Raw genomic sequence first — 17608 nt, 5'->3', positions numbered from 1 at the left:
AAAGCATGTCATTCTATCCATTTGTTGTCATTTATACATCATAAACTTGAATGTTATTGGAATAAATGTAATAGGTTAAATTCTGCATTGTGTCACATAGGTATGGATTGAAGGATTATAGATGTTCACTCTTCCACAGTGAAGATGAGCCAAAATCACTTGGGAAATACGGCAGATGAAGTGTAAATATTGTTGTGAGTTTGCGTTGCCTAAGCATGGTACTTGCAGTTACTTGAACCAAAACCATATATTGTGTTACATAGATCTGTTGATCATCAACAAGCACTTGAACGGCTTGGAACGCTACAACACTGCTTGGAGGAAAGCTGATCACTTTCAATTCTTCGCACTTGGCTATTTGAATACTTTTTGCACACATGGGTGGGTTTTCTTTATTTGATCCATTTCTATCTGCTTAATTTTAAGTCGTCTTTATACATAATTTTCCTATGTTTGAGTTGCAGATATCCTAAGTACTCGAAGAAGGAGATGCTTGCAAAGCAGACAGGTCTTATTAAGAGCCGGGTAATCATTAATTCATTTTTCAAAGTTTGGATGTTATTATAGGCATGTCATACTGCAGCTACTTCTTTTTCTGCAAAGAAAGCTTCAAGAGGTAAGCTTTAATCTTTTATTCGTAAATCCGTACTATGAAGGTTCTTATTAGGCAAAAGTTTTTTGTTTTGGTTTTATAATATGATAGAATTTGTAGAAAAGATAGCGAAGTTTTTTTGCTTTAGGTAATGATATTGAAAAATGTGAGAAAATTGTTAATTTGGAATGTTTACTGAAGTCTAATATGGGGGTATTTCCTTTTTCTTTTATTCAATTTAGTCTAGCTTATATATGATTTTACTTCGTGGCATTGTGGAAGATGCTATCACTGTGATCTCTTATGCTGTCAATCATTAATGAGACAGAGACCCGAGTCTACGGAACATAATACACATTCTATCTTATTTACAAGCATTACTTATTCTGGCAAGGCTTGACAAAGGGACAAAGGTTCACAATCCATTTTGAGACAAAAGGACTATTTATTTAACTAATTCAGAAGCAAATTATGATAGTGTGAAATAAAACACTTCATAATTCAGATTTAGTGTTTATTTCGCTGTATGTCTCCAGCTTGAGTCCATGTTTGGCTTTGTGCATTAGGAATATTGGACATATTTAGATAACAAATATTTCTTCTGTTTTATACTCCCTCCGTTTTTAAATACTATTACTTTTTAAATTTGGTCTATTTTTAGGCTAAAATCATAGTATCTTTTTTTTTTTCAAAACGGAGGTAGTATATGATAATAATTCATGTGTTTCCTATGTAACAAAGAGCATATAACCATCTGAGTTTGTGGATACCATGGATGGACCTTCTAGGAACCCATCATTATTTAAACTAACCCCTTATTTGAGTATGAATATGTGGCGCAATGGTAGCTCGCCTGACTCCATGTCAGAAGGTTGCATGTTCGAATCACGTCAGGTTCACTGTCCGGTTTTAACTAAAATTAGATACTAACAGTTCTAGACATTTTGGTTATATTGAGTTACACATTATATTCTCTAAATATAAAAAGGTCACTGTCCGGTTTTAACCAAAATTAGATACAGTTCTAGATGTTTTGGTTATATTGAGTTACACGTTATATATTCTCCAAATATAAAAAGGGTTGCGAATTACCTTGGAAAGCGTCTGGACATGTAATCAAGGAACATAGGTCATTAGTCATTCAATAGGTGCTAATATTATTTTCTTATATGCAAGTTCCTATGCATTCCAAGGTAAATTTTGTAAGTAAGAAAATACTAAAATTTCAGAACTTCCAATGTGTTAATCCATGTATAGCTTACATGGTGTGTCTCAAAGTATCACATAACTTCCATATCATCCTTATACGTCAATGAAAATTAATACCCTTTTATTACACAAATCTCGAAGCTTTCCTTGAATTATGTCTCACATCAATAGCATCCAATTTCAGTTTTTCCTATAATTTTTGTCAGTTCAATATCATCATGTCTTTTCCAGGTTCTCTTGACTTCTTCCAATATGGTACTATCTGCTGATTCTGCTCTACCCTCTGCGTTACTTGCCGAATTCCAGGTGCTAAAATAAAAACAATGAATCACTATCAGGCCCCAGCCTAATAGTGTGGAGTACTCCTGACAAATACTTTACTGACAAGTAATTGATGTGTCTGGATTCTAGCCTCTCCACTCTCAAGGATGTATGACTGCAGAATTCCAGCCTCTTTACGCTCATCCCCTTCATGGATTTTAGATATTTCCTGACAAGTACTCATTAACATGGAGAACCTGGATTCTGGAACAACAACGTATGACAGATCAACTGTCTTACTATTTGACTTTTGATGCAGGGTGTTCTATAAGTCTATACCATGTCAAGCTTACAAAATTGATGAAAATACATGGGATTAGATCTTGCCGGAGAGACCGCACAACAATGAAAACAAGATCTATAGTCTAATCTACATGTTCTCACTTACTCTTATATCATGCTCAACAAGTAAGTCTATTAAACTATTAAAAATTCGGGATTTTCTGTAGTATTATTAAACTCTGGAAATCCTTATTAAAAATTCGGGATCTATAGTCTAATCTACATGTTCCTTCATTTATCATATGATTAAAAAAATTCCCATGAAATTGAGTTGAAGGGTTCCTAAGAGGTTACCAATTTGTATTGTTCTTCGACGAAAATGTGAGCAACCGATGTACCCTTTATTTAGGGGCGACACTGAAAGAATTAGGGGCTACAAAAAAAGACAAAAAAGGTCACCCAAACCTGAAGTCAGGCCATCCCTTATCTGTGATTTTTCAAAATGGCAAAAATGCCCTCAACAATCGGTAGATAAAACTACAATCAGTAGTTTATTTGGTCTGCCTCGTTTTTGTAATTTAGGAACCTCATAATCGGTTGTGTCGGTGTTAACAATCGGTAGTTAATATTGCAATCGGTTGTCTTGGTGTATATAATCGGTAATTAATTACCATAATCGGTAGAGTAGGTGTATAAACTTGGTTTTAGGGAACATTTTTCCATTATTTGGTATTTGTTTTGGTGGGAGAGAGAGAGAAGAGAAAGAAGGAGAAGTGAGATTTTACATTTTTCTTAATATTAACCAAAAACATGGATGGGTATGAAGAAGAAGGTGAAGAACCTAATGTTGAAGCTTCACAACCATCCAAAGAAGACGATTTGGGGTATATATTGAATGATCCAACGATTTGTAGAGAGGAAACCCTAGACGACTCTTTGATGGAAGAAAGCGTAGAATCACCCGAGATCGGAGCTAACGATGCATCTAACTCATAGGTATTGTGTTAAGAAACTCATAACCCACTTTGTATGCGTTTGTATGCGTTTTTACACGAGAAAAATCGATTTTTGCATGCATTGAATGCCATGAACTACCCAGAATTGGTAGATAATATGCTTATATATCTACCGAATTCTAAGTCATGTGCAATAATATATCATAAATTGGTAGAATAGGGAACTAAACATTCTACCGATTATGGAAAACCCCCAAATTGAAAACTTCAATTTTGAATAATCGGACTTTTCGCAAACTTACTTAACTACCGATGGACAAAGTCGCCCCAAATACGGTTTTTTCAAAAACTTCAATTATTGGTTTGTTTCATCTTTCACAATCGGTAGAATATAAAAAAATTTAAACCTCCGATTATAGTCGTCGCCCCAAATACGTTTTTTTCAAAAACTTAAATTATTCGTTTCTTTCGTATTTCACAATCGGTAGAATATGGAAATTTTCAAGCCTCCGATTACTGTTGTCTCCCCAAAATCAGATTTCCTCAAAACTGAATATTTTGGAATTTTTCAGATCTCATATTCGTTAGTTGATATTAGCTTTTCTACCAATTAATGTATAATCGTATGACAAATACAAAGGCTACCGATTATTAAAGTATATTTGTACAGAAGCACAGCCTTTTCAAAGTATTTAATCGGAAGTATATTTTCTGATTTTATCTTCCGATTATAGTGTAATCGGTAGGGCTGATATTTTCTAACTTCCGAATATTGAACAATCGGTAGAAGTGATGTTTTCTAACCTCCGATTGTATGACAATCGGTGGGAAATGGCTATACCGTGCGTCCGATTATGATGGGCTAACTTGTTATTGTTTGTAGGCTATTTTAGTGGTGGATGATGAATTTTATTTGAGGCCTGATACTTCTCACCACTATGAAAACGATTTGGTATACTCATGACTACTCTTTTCTTTTCTTTAAATGATATATGTTAAATGCTCATGCTTATGATGTTTGTTGTGTATATGCAAATTTAGACATTTGGAAGTAAGGAGGAGGCAAAGGAATGGCTTAACAACAAGGCTAAAGAGAAGATGTGTGTGGTGGTTCAGAATGGTTGTGTTAGGGATGGTCGTTTTGAAATGGTATGTGAGCGAAGTGGGGTGAAAAAGAGTCACGAGGGAAAGAACAATAAATATGTAAGGAAGACGGAGAGGAAGAAATACCGAACCCATACAAATAAGATTGGATGCCCATTTAAGATTGTCTTCTATAAGCAAATGGTAAGGATGGTAAAGAGTATAAAACGTCTAAAGTTGCTAATGGTTGTCACAACCACGATGATCCGGATACTATTGAAGGACATATAATGGTTGCCAAGTTAAAACCACATGAAATGGATACGGTAAAGTCCACGCGGATCCATAAAGAGAGTGCTATATTAAGTAAGATAAAGGCGTGTGACGCCCCAACTCCTAAACCTGCTTAGCTATAGGATTACAACCTAATTGAAGAATCAAATCCATATTATCAATCTTAAGAACCATCTTCACATAAATCGCTAGCAAACAAACCCAAACTCTCTGATACAGTATTTTGGAAGTCTCTCATGTTATATAAGTATATAAATGTGTTGTTTTACAAAATAAAGAAAGAATACATAAAGTACATATATACGACAACGCTAATGTTCGGTAGAGCACTAATCTATGAAAACGGATATCTTCACACACTTCATTCCTTCTGATTACTGAAATTGAAGTGGGAGCAAGTGAGCACATCGTCCCAAAGGGTGCCCAAAGAAATATATAACTTCCAAGTAATCACAAACATGATTTACAGTTCTAAGAATAGAAATTGAAAAGAAGAATAATGAAATCTAAGCATTCAGCAATTCATGCAACAAAATAAAGTGTTATCCTAACCTCACCAAACTCATTGGAGAAGACGACGCGAGAACAACCCTAACCAATAATAATAACATCATCCACACAGAGTGCCCATACAAACTATAGTTCAGAATATTACCATGAAGATCAGAAGTTAGACGAACAAGTATAATATGCACACGAGTGATTTCCCTCAAATAAAATAGTATACATAATATCATAACGGATGAATTACCGCCCAACTAGGTAATATTCAAACGGATGAGTTACCTCCCTACTATTTTAATAAGCAACAATATTAATATGAATGAATTACCGCCCTACTAATGAAATAGATATAATAATATTTAAACGATGAATTACCGCCCTACTAAATAATATTGTCGACGTATGAATTACCACCTTACTTAACTTAGCTAAGAGCCGTGGGGAAACACAAACACTCCTCGCAGGGAAATCTCACAATACATATCATATCATACACAAACACATCGTGGCAAACACCATACATACAGATACAACATAAACATCATACATAAAGATACAAGAATATATAGTACATCAAAGTACATACAACCATGCTCACAGAAATAGTAAAGACTCATCATGCTCGCAGATATAAGAAATCTTAATGATTATAAAAAGGTTACAGAGTTCCCACCTTTTTGGATGACAAGCCTCGCCTACCTCGAGATCCTCAATCCCTCTGAATCGATCGTTGTTAATAAAGACTAACTGTTAATCACACAAGCATTCTAAGAAATTAGCCAAAAGGCTCATACAAGATTCATAACAAGTCTATCTACTGGTTCTAAACCCATTTATAGTTCTACACCTTTTTATTATCTAACTTTAGCATATCTAAGGTTTACTAATTGATTTAGATATATTATATAGTCCATTAACTAAAACTTATGAATATCTACAACTTTGTAGAACAAGTTACGGGCTATTTCGGACCATAAGAGGTCCAAATCGCCAAATACAAGAAACTAGTTCTAAGCCTAAGTCTAAAAAACCAGCCCATTAATCTAAGGCCTGGTCCAAAAGAATCCACAAACGGTCACTAACAGTCCACTGGTCAACTGACGGTCAACGCCTGAAGTCGAGGTCAGGTCAACGGTCTAACTCGGTCAAGACAGGGAAACTCGGTGAGTTAACTCAGTCAGATCAGCTGAGTCAGAACATCAGTTAGCTAGACAGCTGACAGGTCTGAATCACTTAAGCTTGTTGGTTCTGTGAAACTAACAGTTCAAAATCTATCTTACAACATTCAACACTACAATCAAACAAACAACTAATCTATTACTTTATACCTCCAGTAGCTACTAAGTACATCTCATTTCCAACAACTGCGACTAACAAATGAACTGATCCAGCTCAACTGCAACAACTGCAATCCATCTCTTAATCCATTTGAGTCTTGAACATCGTCTCTACAACATCTTCATCCCTGGCTACACTTCCACCAGCAGTTCCTCAACCTCTGCAGTTCCAATTCCAGTTTCATTCTTTTGTAAAATGAATCCCAACAGTTCATACATAATCTTCAACTGCAACTTATTACGATACTGGTATTCTTCGAAAGTGTAACTTCAATCATCAACACCTCATATACATTCCAGCATATACCAAATTCCTATAACTCCAACCACAGTTCTAACTGCATCAACACTATCAAGTCCTTGCTCTCAACTGAAGGTACAAATCCATATCACTAACCAGCCATACTTTATATTTCATTCTTGTAACTCCTGAGCATTCCCAAAGACAAATAACAAATTAAGTACCAACAACAACACCATCTCTGTTTCAGTTGTAAGATTCAGTTCACAACACTCGCACATTTAACCATCTTTTGTCTTCATGTAACCCACATCAAATCGAAACTACAGCCACAGCTCAATCCATTCATCTCCAGCTTCAGCAAAAAAGCTATCTAAATCACCATCTCAACCAATTAAGCTGTATTACAACAATTCTTCTAATTCAAAATACATACAACACATCAACTTCTTCATGTTTGTCACAAGCAACTAAATTTAGCTTCTACCAACAACTGTACAGCATCAACACCACAACAACAACATCATTGTCATTTCAGGAAATTTTTCTTAATTCTGTAACGTCCATTCATCTTCTTCATTTCCAACTGAGCTTAACTCCATGAACTCCCTGAAATCATTTAGCTCCACCAGATTATAACTGAGTTTCCTTGGGTCTCATTCTATCCATCAATTACTACCTCCATCCACAGATTCATCATCCCTGCCTCCATTCACCAAAATGCTTCTCATTTTCAAACAACCCAAAACAAGATTCAAAACCCCAAATCAATAACTCAAATCTGAATACTGCTACTCACTTCAACATATTCATCTGAACTACCCGATTCAGGAACCCTAACTCTAATTTGGGGAAAAACAACACAAACCCTAATTATCTATGAAACTAAAATTAAACCTATACATCCATCTATACTTCAATTAAGAGTAAACCCACTCTATAATCAATCAACAAGAACAATTTCATAAATAAGCATCAACCAATTTGAACCCTAAATTAGCTTACCCTTTTCTGCTTCTTTCTATGGTCGAACAATTTCAGCACCATCACCTTCTCCATCATACAACTAACTACTAAACTTTGATGAACCACTCGCATCAAATTAAGCTAGCTTCGTCGACCGAATCGACCGAAAGAAGGAAAGAAGAAAGAACAGAGAAGAATGAAAGAGAAGAAGAAAGAAGAATGAAAAAGAAGAAGAAAAGAGAATGAGTTAATCTTCTCAAATAGACAGGGGATAAGGCCGACCAAAATATTACGGCAAATGACTATTTTGCCCCTCTAACTAATCTGATAAAATATTCCTCGTCCGGTTTCCGATCGACACGTGCGAGCAGTCTATCTCGCCAAACTTTTCGAGATCTACCTGGTGATACTAATTTCGTATCTAAATCGTTGTTAGATTAATTACTATTAATTAAAATCTATATTAACTAATCGAGTTATTAGGGAGTAAATCATCACTTGATCGTCTCTTAACCGGTCAAATAGTGTTGACGAGCTTAAGGGTCCTTACAAGGCGGACGACCCCGACAACCTTTATTTTTTATCTGCTATCCAGGAGGCCCTACATACGATCAAAAGGACGGAATGGGATGGTAGAACGGTTATGCAACAATCAGAGTGGTTAGCAGAGTTACATGACTACACGTTGCGAAAAGAAGAAAAGGATGGTAAAGTGGTACGTATTTTCTTGGCATATCCTTTGATGATCCAATTGGCACAATGCTTTCATCATTGTTGATAGATGCAACTTATAAGATAAACAAGTATAACCTGCCGTTGTTGAACATTGCATGCCACACTTCAGACAAAAAAACGTTTACGGTCGCATGGGGTTTAATGGATCACGAGAATGATGTGAGTTTTATTTGGATGTTGGATACATTGAGGCCAATTTATAACGGGGATGATTTTCCAAGGGTTCTTGTAACGGATAACTATCAAGCTCTAATGAATGCAATAGAGGTAGTGTTTTCGGAAGCCCAAAACTTGCAATGTACATGGCACATTCAATGCAACCTCCTATCCAATTGCAAGCCCAATATCCAATCTAAGAAACCAAGGAAGGGTACCAAGAGGTCGACGGAAGAGGATAAACGTCTTAGCAAATTAACCGTGGAAGAGAGGGAAGAAGACAAGAGGCTATTTGAAGAAAAGTGGAACGAGGAAGGAATAAGGTGGAAATTATTTATGAGAAGATGGGACAAGATAGTGTGGTCGATAACCGAGGAAATTTGTGAAGTTAATTTGAAGAAATTTGAGGATGAATGGGGCACGGACTATCCAAAATGTGTGGCTTATTGTAAGAAACAATGGTTGACACCGCATAAGGAGATGTTTGTGTTTGCATGGACATATGAATATTGTAACTTCAAGAACGAGGCGACAAGCATTGCGGAGGGGTCTCATGGATGATTAAAGAAAATATTACTCGGTAGTCAAAATGGAGTTGTGTCGATCCTAGAAGCAATCCACGAATACACCAATCGAGATCTCACGAAGATTAAGAGTTGTATGAAATTTAGTGTACATAAATTCCCCTTGGAACATATAAAGGAAAAAAAGGCTTCTAAGGGGAATTGTTTCCCATGTTTCAAAATGAGAAATAAATCCAATGATGAAACAATTGAAGCTTTATAGAACTTACGATGACGAGAATACGGTTTGTGTTTGCAAGGATATGATAGGTATTGGACTGCCGTGTCGTCATATGTTGGGTAGGTATGTTGATGTGGTTGAAATTAATGATGTTCATACATTTTAGAAACAACTGAATTTCACCCCAAGTACCCCGGTAGTTGAAGGTCCATCGTTCTTGGAGTCGGAATTGTGTGCACGAATAGCCGAGCGTTACGCTACATCAAATGGAACCAAAAAGAAAATCTTGATGCACTATTTGGAGGAAGCCCTTCGCCCTTGTCTATGGGAGGTTGATGAACCTTGTAAGCAAAAGTCGGCGGGTAGGACGAACATTGAAGTGTCGAGGACCATCCAAAGAAAAGAGTTGAAGGAATATATGTCAAAAACAAGAGATTGGTCTAGGCACGAGCATGTGCAAGCCGAAATTGAAGGTGAGACGGAACCTAATAAAAGAGATGTACCGGAACCTAAGAAAAGAGGTCGTCCAATGGGTGCTAAAGATGGGCCAACCGCTCGAAACGTGAAACTAAAGGTCTCTACGGAGCCGTCTCAAGTAAGTCAAGCCGAGGTGGTGGAAGAACAAGTGTTCGTGGAGTCTCAAGCTAGATCAGGAGTTTTTTATCAAGTGAGTGACTCGCAACAAACCCAACTAATGGAGATGGTGACTATAAGACATAAGAATGGTACTCTTTGTTGTCCTAGGGATCTCCATGGAAGACCAATTCGATTAACATACACGATTATAGAAGAGTACTTGCAACAACTCCCTCCAATCATTGTTCCATTTGTCTTTTCCACCGACGAGGTTGATGGGGATGGCACTTATGGGTTTCACGTCGCTACGGAACAAATTGGTTACTTTGAAGAGGCGGATATCCAAAAAGTCACCCAATGCCAATATCTAAGAAATAAGATGGCGGTGCAACTAATTAAGGACAAGGATTTTTATGTGAAGATGATGAAGGAGGGAAATAGATACGACTAAGAACAAGAGTACAAAGACTTATGTGCGCGTGTAAAGTTCCGAAAGGGATGGAAAACAATCGGAGCCAAGTATTGGATGACAATGCCTAGATGCGGATATCTCCTAGCGGACGTTTTGAATTGCGTGGTGCATGTGTTTGTTACTCCGTTGGAAAAACTAGTATGACGTTTGCACCTACAAGGACGGTTTGCGATGAATCGGTTAAAGATAGAAGAATTGTTATGGCATTTGTGAATGAGATGCATTTTATCGGTTTAAGGGTAAATAAAGATTGTCCATTACCTCCGGTGAGTAAGTGAACGAATTACTTCCCAACAAATCATTGTAAGGATTGGGTGAAACAATATGAGACCAACATGTTGGATTGGGATCGTGTCATGAACAATTATCCGGAAGGCCTACTCGAATTGATCCCCTCGGATGCATTTTATCGGTTTAAGGGTAAATAAAGATTGTCCATCACCTCCGGTGAGTAAGTGAACGGATTACTTCCCAACAAATCATTGTAAGGATTGGGTGAAACAATATGAGACCAACATGTTGGATTGGGATCGTGTCATGAACAATTATCCGGAAGGCCTACTCGAATTGATCCCCTCGGATGATGGCGATGAATGATCGTTATGTTTGGAAGATGTATTTTGAATCACCCTTTTTGTACATGTTTTTTGTAAGAAAATGCCAACATGTAAGCTATAATAGGTAGTTATATAATATAATATACCTACCGATTGTACAAGCTTTTCAATATAAATTCAGCTATTTTGAGATATTTCCATAATCGTTAGTTTCCTTTATATAATAACTTCCGATTTTTAAGATATTTCCATAATCGGTAGATACATTAAATACTAATGTCCGATTGTTACCAAATTCTAAGATTAAAATTTGAAAATTTTCCCAGTATCGGTAGATATAGTAAAGACTAACTTCGGATCATAACTAATCGGTAGATACATTCAATACTAACTTCCGATTGTAACCAAATTCTGAGATTAAAATCAATTTGTAGAATACACAACGCTTTAGATGTGTTATTTGGTGCATAAATGAGTAGAGTTTACCCTCCTTATATAGATGAGAGTCCCAAAGTTTTTTTTTTGAAAATATGGCCGTTGAAGCGTACTTTTCCAAGAGTGTACTGAAATTACGTACAATAATTATTTACAATCGATAGTCATAATTTAACTTGTACTACCGATTATTCATAATCGTGCGGCCTATACTATTATGCCTTACCGATTAGTTACATATTTTTCTACAGAGTTCAGTTTCGTTCAACACCTATAATCGGAGGATGATCAATATGTACTATTTACCTATTGTGTGTGATTTTCGAGGCACGACTAGTTTTTTTTTGAAAGAAATAGCCTTTGGAGTATAATCGGGAGTTAGAGAAATAATTAAAACTACCGATTGTTATAAATAATTTGAAAACCATAACGATATCACCTACAAATCATAATAATTTTAATTTTACAATCATAACTGTTGATTGAACTTCCTCAATTCTATTACAATGACTTGTGATTAGCGCCGTGGATGTGTTGGACGAGCCCTAAACGTATTAAATCTATCAATCGCCTTAAGGATTCTGAAATGAGCTTCATAACGGAAGCTTGATCTTTTCCATCTCCGCCATTCCCCGAGAGATCGTGCTATACCCTCATCATTGGTTTCACCCACTACAAAAAAACTGACCAAAGGCTACTTGACCAATGGTAGTGGCCTCAAATCTTTAGTTGCCAATCACTTTATGCAATTAATGTTAGTTGCCCAGCCTTAGTGGCGGGAAAGGTTGCTGTCTTATGTTTAAGGTAACAAGTGCGCACTGGTTAGTTGTTCGCCATGTCTAAAGCTACTAATTTGGCTTGTTGACCAACAATTGTCACCTAGTAGATAAAGCCACTAATTTGTCTAGTTGTCGGATTTTTAGCGAAAACATTAAGGCAACAACAATCTTCTATGTGTTTAATAGATTTTGCATTTAAAGACTTATCTAGTGGCCAACAACATCAAACCACTTGCTTTTGTAGTAGTTATTTTATATGCCTAATAGTTTAAAGACACTAATTTTTGTCTAGTTGTTCGATAGGTTACAGGTATATCATTAAATGCATTTGCAAAAATATATTTGCAACTAAGTTATAGTGGCCAAACCTTTATGCTATCAGTATTTCTAATAGTCTCTAGTAGCCAAATGGCTAAAAGCTGCCAAATCATACATGTGAAACTAACTTGGGAGTGCCTAAACTTAAAGAGACACTAGTTCTCTAGTATTTAAATAGGTAGTGCTACTAACGCCTCAAACGGACCGATGTGAGGGCTGATTTGGTTTTGATCAGTGCTACGGACCTGGGCCTGGAAAAAAGTCCCATCCATAAAAAAACTTTCCAAATTAAATGTTAACAATGAATTTTCATAAATAATAAATACTAAAAAATATATATACCAAATATAAATTTTTATTCAATGCATTCATTAAAACAAAAAAGTTTCCAAACAAAAAAATCAAGAATCCCTCGTGATATCTGGACTACAAGACCAAAAAATAGAGAAAGTTCTAAAACGAGATTTTAAATAACAAATAATAAATGAATCTAAACCTCAGTTTATTCTTCTTCGTCATCCTCTTCAATCTCCTTATCTCGATTCTCCTCATCATCTTCTTCTTGACCATCTCCAAAAGCCTCATCCTCCTCTTCAGCTTCCCTATCACTACCTTCAATGGCATCTCGATGTTCATGAATTTGACTCTCGTGCATATCGGCATCTTCATCATCATCATCATCATCATCATCTTCTTCCACATCATCTTCAGATGATAATTCCATCAATGGCATGCCAACTTTAGAAAGATATTCATTCAACAACTTCTTTGTCGCTTTCGGACCCGTTTCTTTCTTAAGCCTTTTGTTTTCCTGTTCCAAGGACGCTATTCTTACTTTCAATTCGGCCACTTCTTCTTTCTTCTGGTATAAACTATAGTTAGTTGGGTGAGCCTTGCGACGCCGTTTACCCGAACATCCAGCATTACGAACTTTGTTAAATATCTCTTCTGGAGTGTCATCAGTTTCTCCTCGATCTGCGGCCTCCTTCATGGCCTTCATTTTTTCCTGCACATTAAATCAAAACACAAATTAATCACAAAGACAGCAAAAGGTTTCGAAGGAGTTTGGGCAGGCAATAGCAGGTTTAAGGAAAAAAAGAATACTGACTACAGAAAGTAAAATTCCAGAATAAAGAACCTACTTAATGTGGCCACTATTAACAAAAATTCCCAGAATAAAGAACTGTACTTCATCATAAAATTCTACCAGGAGCAGTTTTCACTTAGATGATATATAAAATGCTGCATAAATCATAATTTATTAAGTTAACTATAATTAGATACATATAAAACATGTTTCATCAATATTATTTCTTACACTCATTTCTTTGCATTTGGCGTTGATTTTCTTCTCAGGGTCATGGGTTCTTCAGAAGAAAGTCACTGGATCACAAGGCAGTCCGGCTTGCAGCTTTGAAAACATCATCATACAAAACTAGTAAGATATTATGTAATAAACACATCTAACTTTTAAACAATATAAACAATTGAAGCAGGCATAATACATACAAAATCGTATTCGGTACTAGTAAAACTTTTGTTGCCATTGCTGTGGTTGATACTGTTTTCTTGCTTCGCAGCCGCAGCACGACGCCCTCTTTCAGAATTTTTCTATCTCATCAGATAGAATGCAAGTTAATATGCAGTGAAGTATAAGAGTGCAGAAATATATAAGACTACATGTTAACCAAAAATCACACACCCCAAATCTTCAAGTTCAATCTATATAACTTGTGTAGTGTTTTTCAGTTCCACATCATACCTAAATGTCGACTTCCATGACTTAAAAAAAAAACATCATAGTAAACAGTAAGCAAATAGATATACCTTGAACTCATCGGTGGTGAAGTGATTACACATGTGAGCCCAATCATGTTTGTTGAGGCAATTTTCGGGAGGGTGTGCCAAAGCCTTCAGGTGGCCATCTGATGCAGCAAACCCATCACCCCCTGCTGCTTTGTACTTTAGATGAAGTTTGTGCCTGTATGCCTTATAGGCATCCCTCATCATGTCTTTGATCGCTTTCACAGCCCCATCATCATCAGGAACGAGGATAAAGTGGTCCTATATGGTCGAAAGCAACTTATTAGAGACAGCAATTAAAACCAATAGAAATTCCAAACAAAGAAGATGTAACAACATTAAATTATATATACCCGGACATTCTGGATCACTCGGGCAATTTTCTGCTCAGGCATGTTATCAAATTTATCATATATTAGTGGGCAATTGTCCCTTTGCCTTACCCACGTCCCAATAGAGTTTATATACTCATGTTTATAATAACCACAAAATTTTTCATTGAAAACTGGCACGTTTACTTTCTCCTTCTTCTTGGCAACCGCAAGATTAGTCGTTTTCTTTCTTGTGGTACGTTTTTGCGGACCTATTTAAGAAACCAAAGATAGCATAGAGGAAAATTATTAGCTAGCTAGAAAAAAACAACATTAAAAAACAAAATATCTCTCACATAAATATACCTTCTTGCAGTGAATTGTCAACTTCTTCATTACTTGCTACAGGAGAATTAGACGCTGATCGCGATCGGTTGGGTTGCGAAGAATTATGGTTTTCAGCTGGAGAATCACGTAAACTGTTTCGTTGCTGTGATCGGTGAGATTGCTGCGAAGCTGAACTTCGAAGAGCATTATACTGTAATTGATGAGATGCTGAACTTTGAATAGCTTTCTGTGTTGATCGATGAGATGGCTGAAGACATGCTTGTGTTCGATTATTATGCAATAGATTTGAACGTTGTTGTATTTCATTCTCTGTGGGAGGTGGTACAGAATGGCGACCTTGAGTTCTCATAGGGCTATGTAGACCATTGTATTCCTTCTCAAGATTTCTGTGTATTCCTGTGCGGTTTCCTCTAGGGGATCTCCTACGAGTTATCAGAAAATCATTGTTCAGAGGTGATCCGATTGGCTGCACCCCACATGATATTCCACCTTCCCTTTCCTCATGCACATGTGACTCAATTGGTGAAAGACTTGGCAGCACAGGACGTGTTCTTCCACCTCCCCTTCCCCCATGCACCGGTGACTCAATTGGTGCATGGCTTGGTAGCACCCGACCTGTTCTTCCAACTTCACTTCTGTCATGCACTGTTGACTGAGCTGCGTGCAAGCGACTGCTAAGGTCATTCATTTGGTGTTCTTGTCTTTCCCTGATTTTGTCTCCTGCAATATGACATTTAAGTAAGGCATACATATTAATTGCTAAAATTGCCTGAAAATAAACAACATCGGCTATCGGTCTTATAAGGAAGAATTCAAGAGACATTTGAAAAATTCCCAAAACTCTACTGGGAACCAATCAGCAAACAAATACATTGTACTATTACTTGTCATTGAAAATTATGCAGAAAATGGCATGTAAAATTTTAACTCAGTTCAATAGCAAAGCAACATGCGTCCTTTCAAAATTGAAAATGTTATTATGAAAAGGATATTTAGATACAAAAAAAAAGGTTAATTGTTTACCAATAAATTGATACTGTTGAACACTCCTTGGATTTCCTCCCTGTCGTGTGTACATGGGATTCACAAGTGCATCTGAGGGCGCTTTAGCTCCTTGCTTCTGTACCTTAGCTCCTTGCTTCTGTGCCTTAGCTCCTTGCTTCTGTGTTTTTTGTTTTTTAGAAGCAGATTATGGAAAACAGCCATGCATATTAATCAACACACGACACAAAAAGAAAGTTAATACCTTCATTAAATCATAAAGTTTATTCTTAATCTAGCATATTTTCGACGTAAAGCTGCATCCTCATAGAATAGGCGGGCGTCTGGAGCCATATCTGGTGAAATCAAACACCTAAAATTATTGAGTTCGATCTGAATTCTTCAGTGAATAAACATATAAACAACTCAATGTCTCTTGCAACCTAAATAGATTATTGAGTTCGATCTGAATTCTTCAGTGAATAAACATATAAACAACTCAATGTCTCTTGCAACCTAAATTTAATTTGTAGCATAAAAACTCACAGACATATACATGTAACAAAAACTAAGCCTAATTAAACTGAACATGAAGCACACAATTCAACAACCATTCGATCAGTAAGATAAAGCCTCAAAATGTTGACAAAATCAGTTTAACCACTAAAATACATGAGATTGAAATCGATTATACAAGTTCTTTTTTAATAACCAACCTTTCACAAAACTCAATTCATGAAAGGAACAAGTTACAACACTGAAGCTTAACACCAACAGTATCAAAACAAGAAAAAATTCATAACCTAGAACAAATTACCCAAAACATGAAAAAAAAACACGTTCCTTACAAGATTAATATTCAGAAGAAATATACCAGTAAAACACCACAATTCAAATGAGAGGAGTTCCCTGTCGAAAAAAAACAGAAAAAATTAATTAGGGTTTGTATCATAAAAATCAAGCTTAGGGTTGAAGAGAAAATTGAAAAGAAAATATACCTTGGTAAGATGTAGATGAAATTGGATGCAACTCTTCATGATGTTAGGGATCTTTATATAGTCGAACAAATTCACACAAAGCGGGAACAATCCGGCCTAAAAGATTTTCAATTTTCTTTTCATCCCGCTCAAAGGTTTTTAGGATTAGTTGAAAAAAAGTTTGGGAGTTTTGTTCTTCGATATCTTATTTCAGAAATTTTCGCCCAAGAATCTAACTAATTCCCCTTTTCCTCTAACAAACTTTCCCTAATTTGCATCCAAAATTTCCTTTAACGAACTTTCCCTAACTTGCTTCCAAAATATCTCACGAGAATTTTATCCTCGTTAACTCCTGGTTCTCTCTCTACTGCTATTTAACTTTGTTTGGGAAGGGAAGGAAAAGAGAAAAAAATTAGCATTTTCAATTTCACGAGATGGACACGTTCTGATCTTTGTTAGTACGTGTTTTATTTTATTAGTGCACGTAGGATTTGTTAGTACGTTTCTTATTTTATGAACATTTTCAATTTGACCGAACATATATACTACATTTCGCTTTCACATATTTCCCCCATACGATGCGCATGATGAAATGTTTTATAAATAAAACCGAGGACATATTAATAATTCTCCACTATATTCGTAGACCCCAATTCCTTCCCTACCAGGCTACCACTTACGTATTCATACG

At 36.2% G+C, this 17608-nt stretch overlaps 2 protein-coding genes and 1 long non-coding RNA gene across 10 annotated transcripts; all 3 read right to left on the bottom strand.

Annotated features, from left to right (window-relative positions):
• Positions 1-4831: 4831 nt before the first annotated feature.
• Positions 4832-7957, bottom strand: LOC113330822. 2 transcript variants are annotated; one of them, XR_003350530.1, is made up of 3 exons: positions 6510-7957; positions 5855-5928; positions 4832-5054 (listed from the first exon to the last, which is right to left on the bottom strand). It is a non-coding gene; the product is annotated as an uncharacterized LOC113330822 (long non-coding RNA). The 2 variants fall into 2 exon arrangements; XR_003350529.1 differs by having other exon boundaries at positions 4832-5928.
• A 4877-nt stretch (positions 7958-12834) lies between these two features.
• On the bottom strand, positions 12835-17343 carry LOC113330819. Of its 7 annotated transcripts, none has more exons than XR_003350523.1 (10): positions 16939-17343; positions 16789-16849; positions 16206-16296; positions 15983-16121; positions 14978-15679; positions 14654-14883; positions 14325-14561; positions 14007-14108; positions 13816-13908; positions 12835-13503 (listed from the first exon to the last, which is right to left on the bottom strand). XR_003350523.1 is itself a non-coding variant. In XM_026577626.1 (9 exons), the coding sequence occupies exons 3-9, from the start codon at positions 16209-16211 to the stop codon at positions 13867-13869; spliced, it is 1458 nt and encodes a 485-aa protein (XP_026433411.1). In that variant the 5' UTR covers positions 16212-16296; positions 16815-16849; positions 16939-17343; the 3' UTR covers positions 13815-13866. The 7 variants fall into 7 exon arrangements, 1 of the variants encoding a protein (XP_026433411.1); XR_003350522.1 differs by having other exon boundaries at positions 16206-16313; positions 16815-16849; XR_003350521.1 differs by having other exon boundaries at positions 16815-16849.
• On the bottom strand, positions 13000-13821 carry LOC113330798 (glutamic acid-rich protein-like). The gene is made up of 2 exons (XM_026577612.1): positions 13816-13821; positions 13000-13503 (listed from the first exon to the last, which is right to left on the bottom strand). The coding sequence occupies exons 1-2, from the start codon at positions 13819-13821 to the stop codon at positions 13000-13002; spliced, it is 510 nt and encodes a 169-aa protein (XP_026433397.1).
• Positions 17344-17608: the final 265 nt, after the last annotated feature.

Source organism: Papaver somniferum, unplaced genomic scaffold (assembly GCF_003573695.1).
Source record: "Papaver somniferum cultivar HN1 unplaced genomic scaffold, ASM357369v1 unplaced-scaffold_119, whole genome shotgun sequence".
NCBI classification, from domain to species: domain Eukaryota; kingdom Viridiplantae; phylum Streptophyta; class Magnoliopsida; order Ranunculales; family Papaveraceae; genus Papaver; species Papaver somniferum.
Note: the sequence above shows the minus strand (reverse complement) of the source record. Positions and strands in the feature narration are given on the sequence as shown.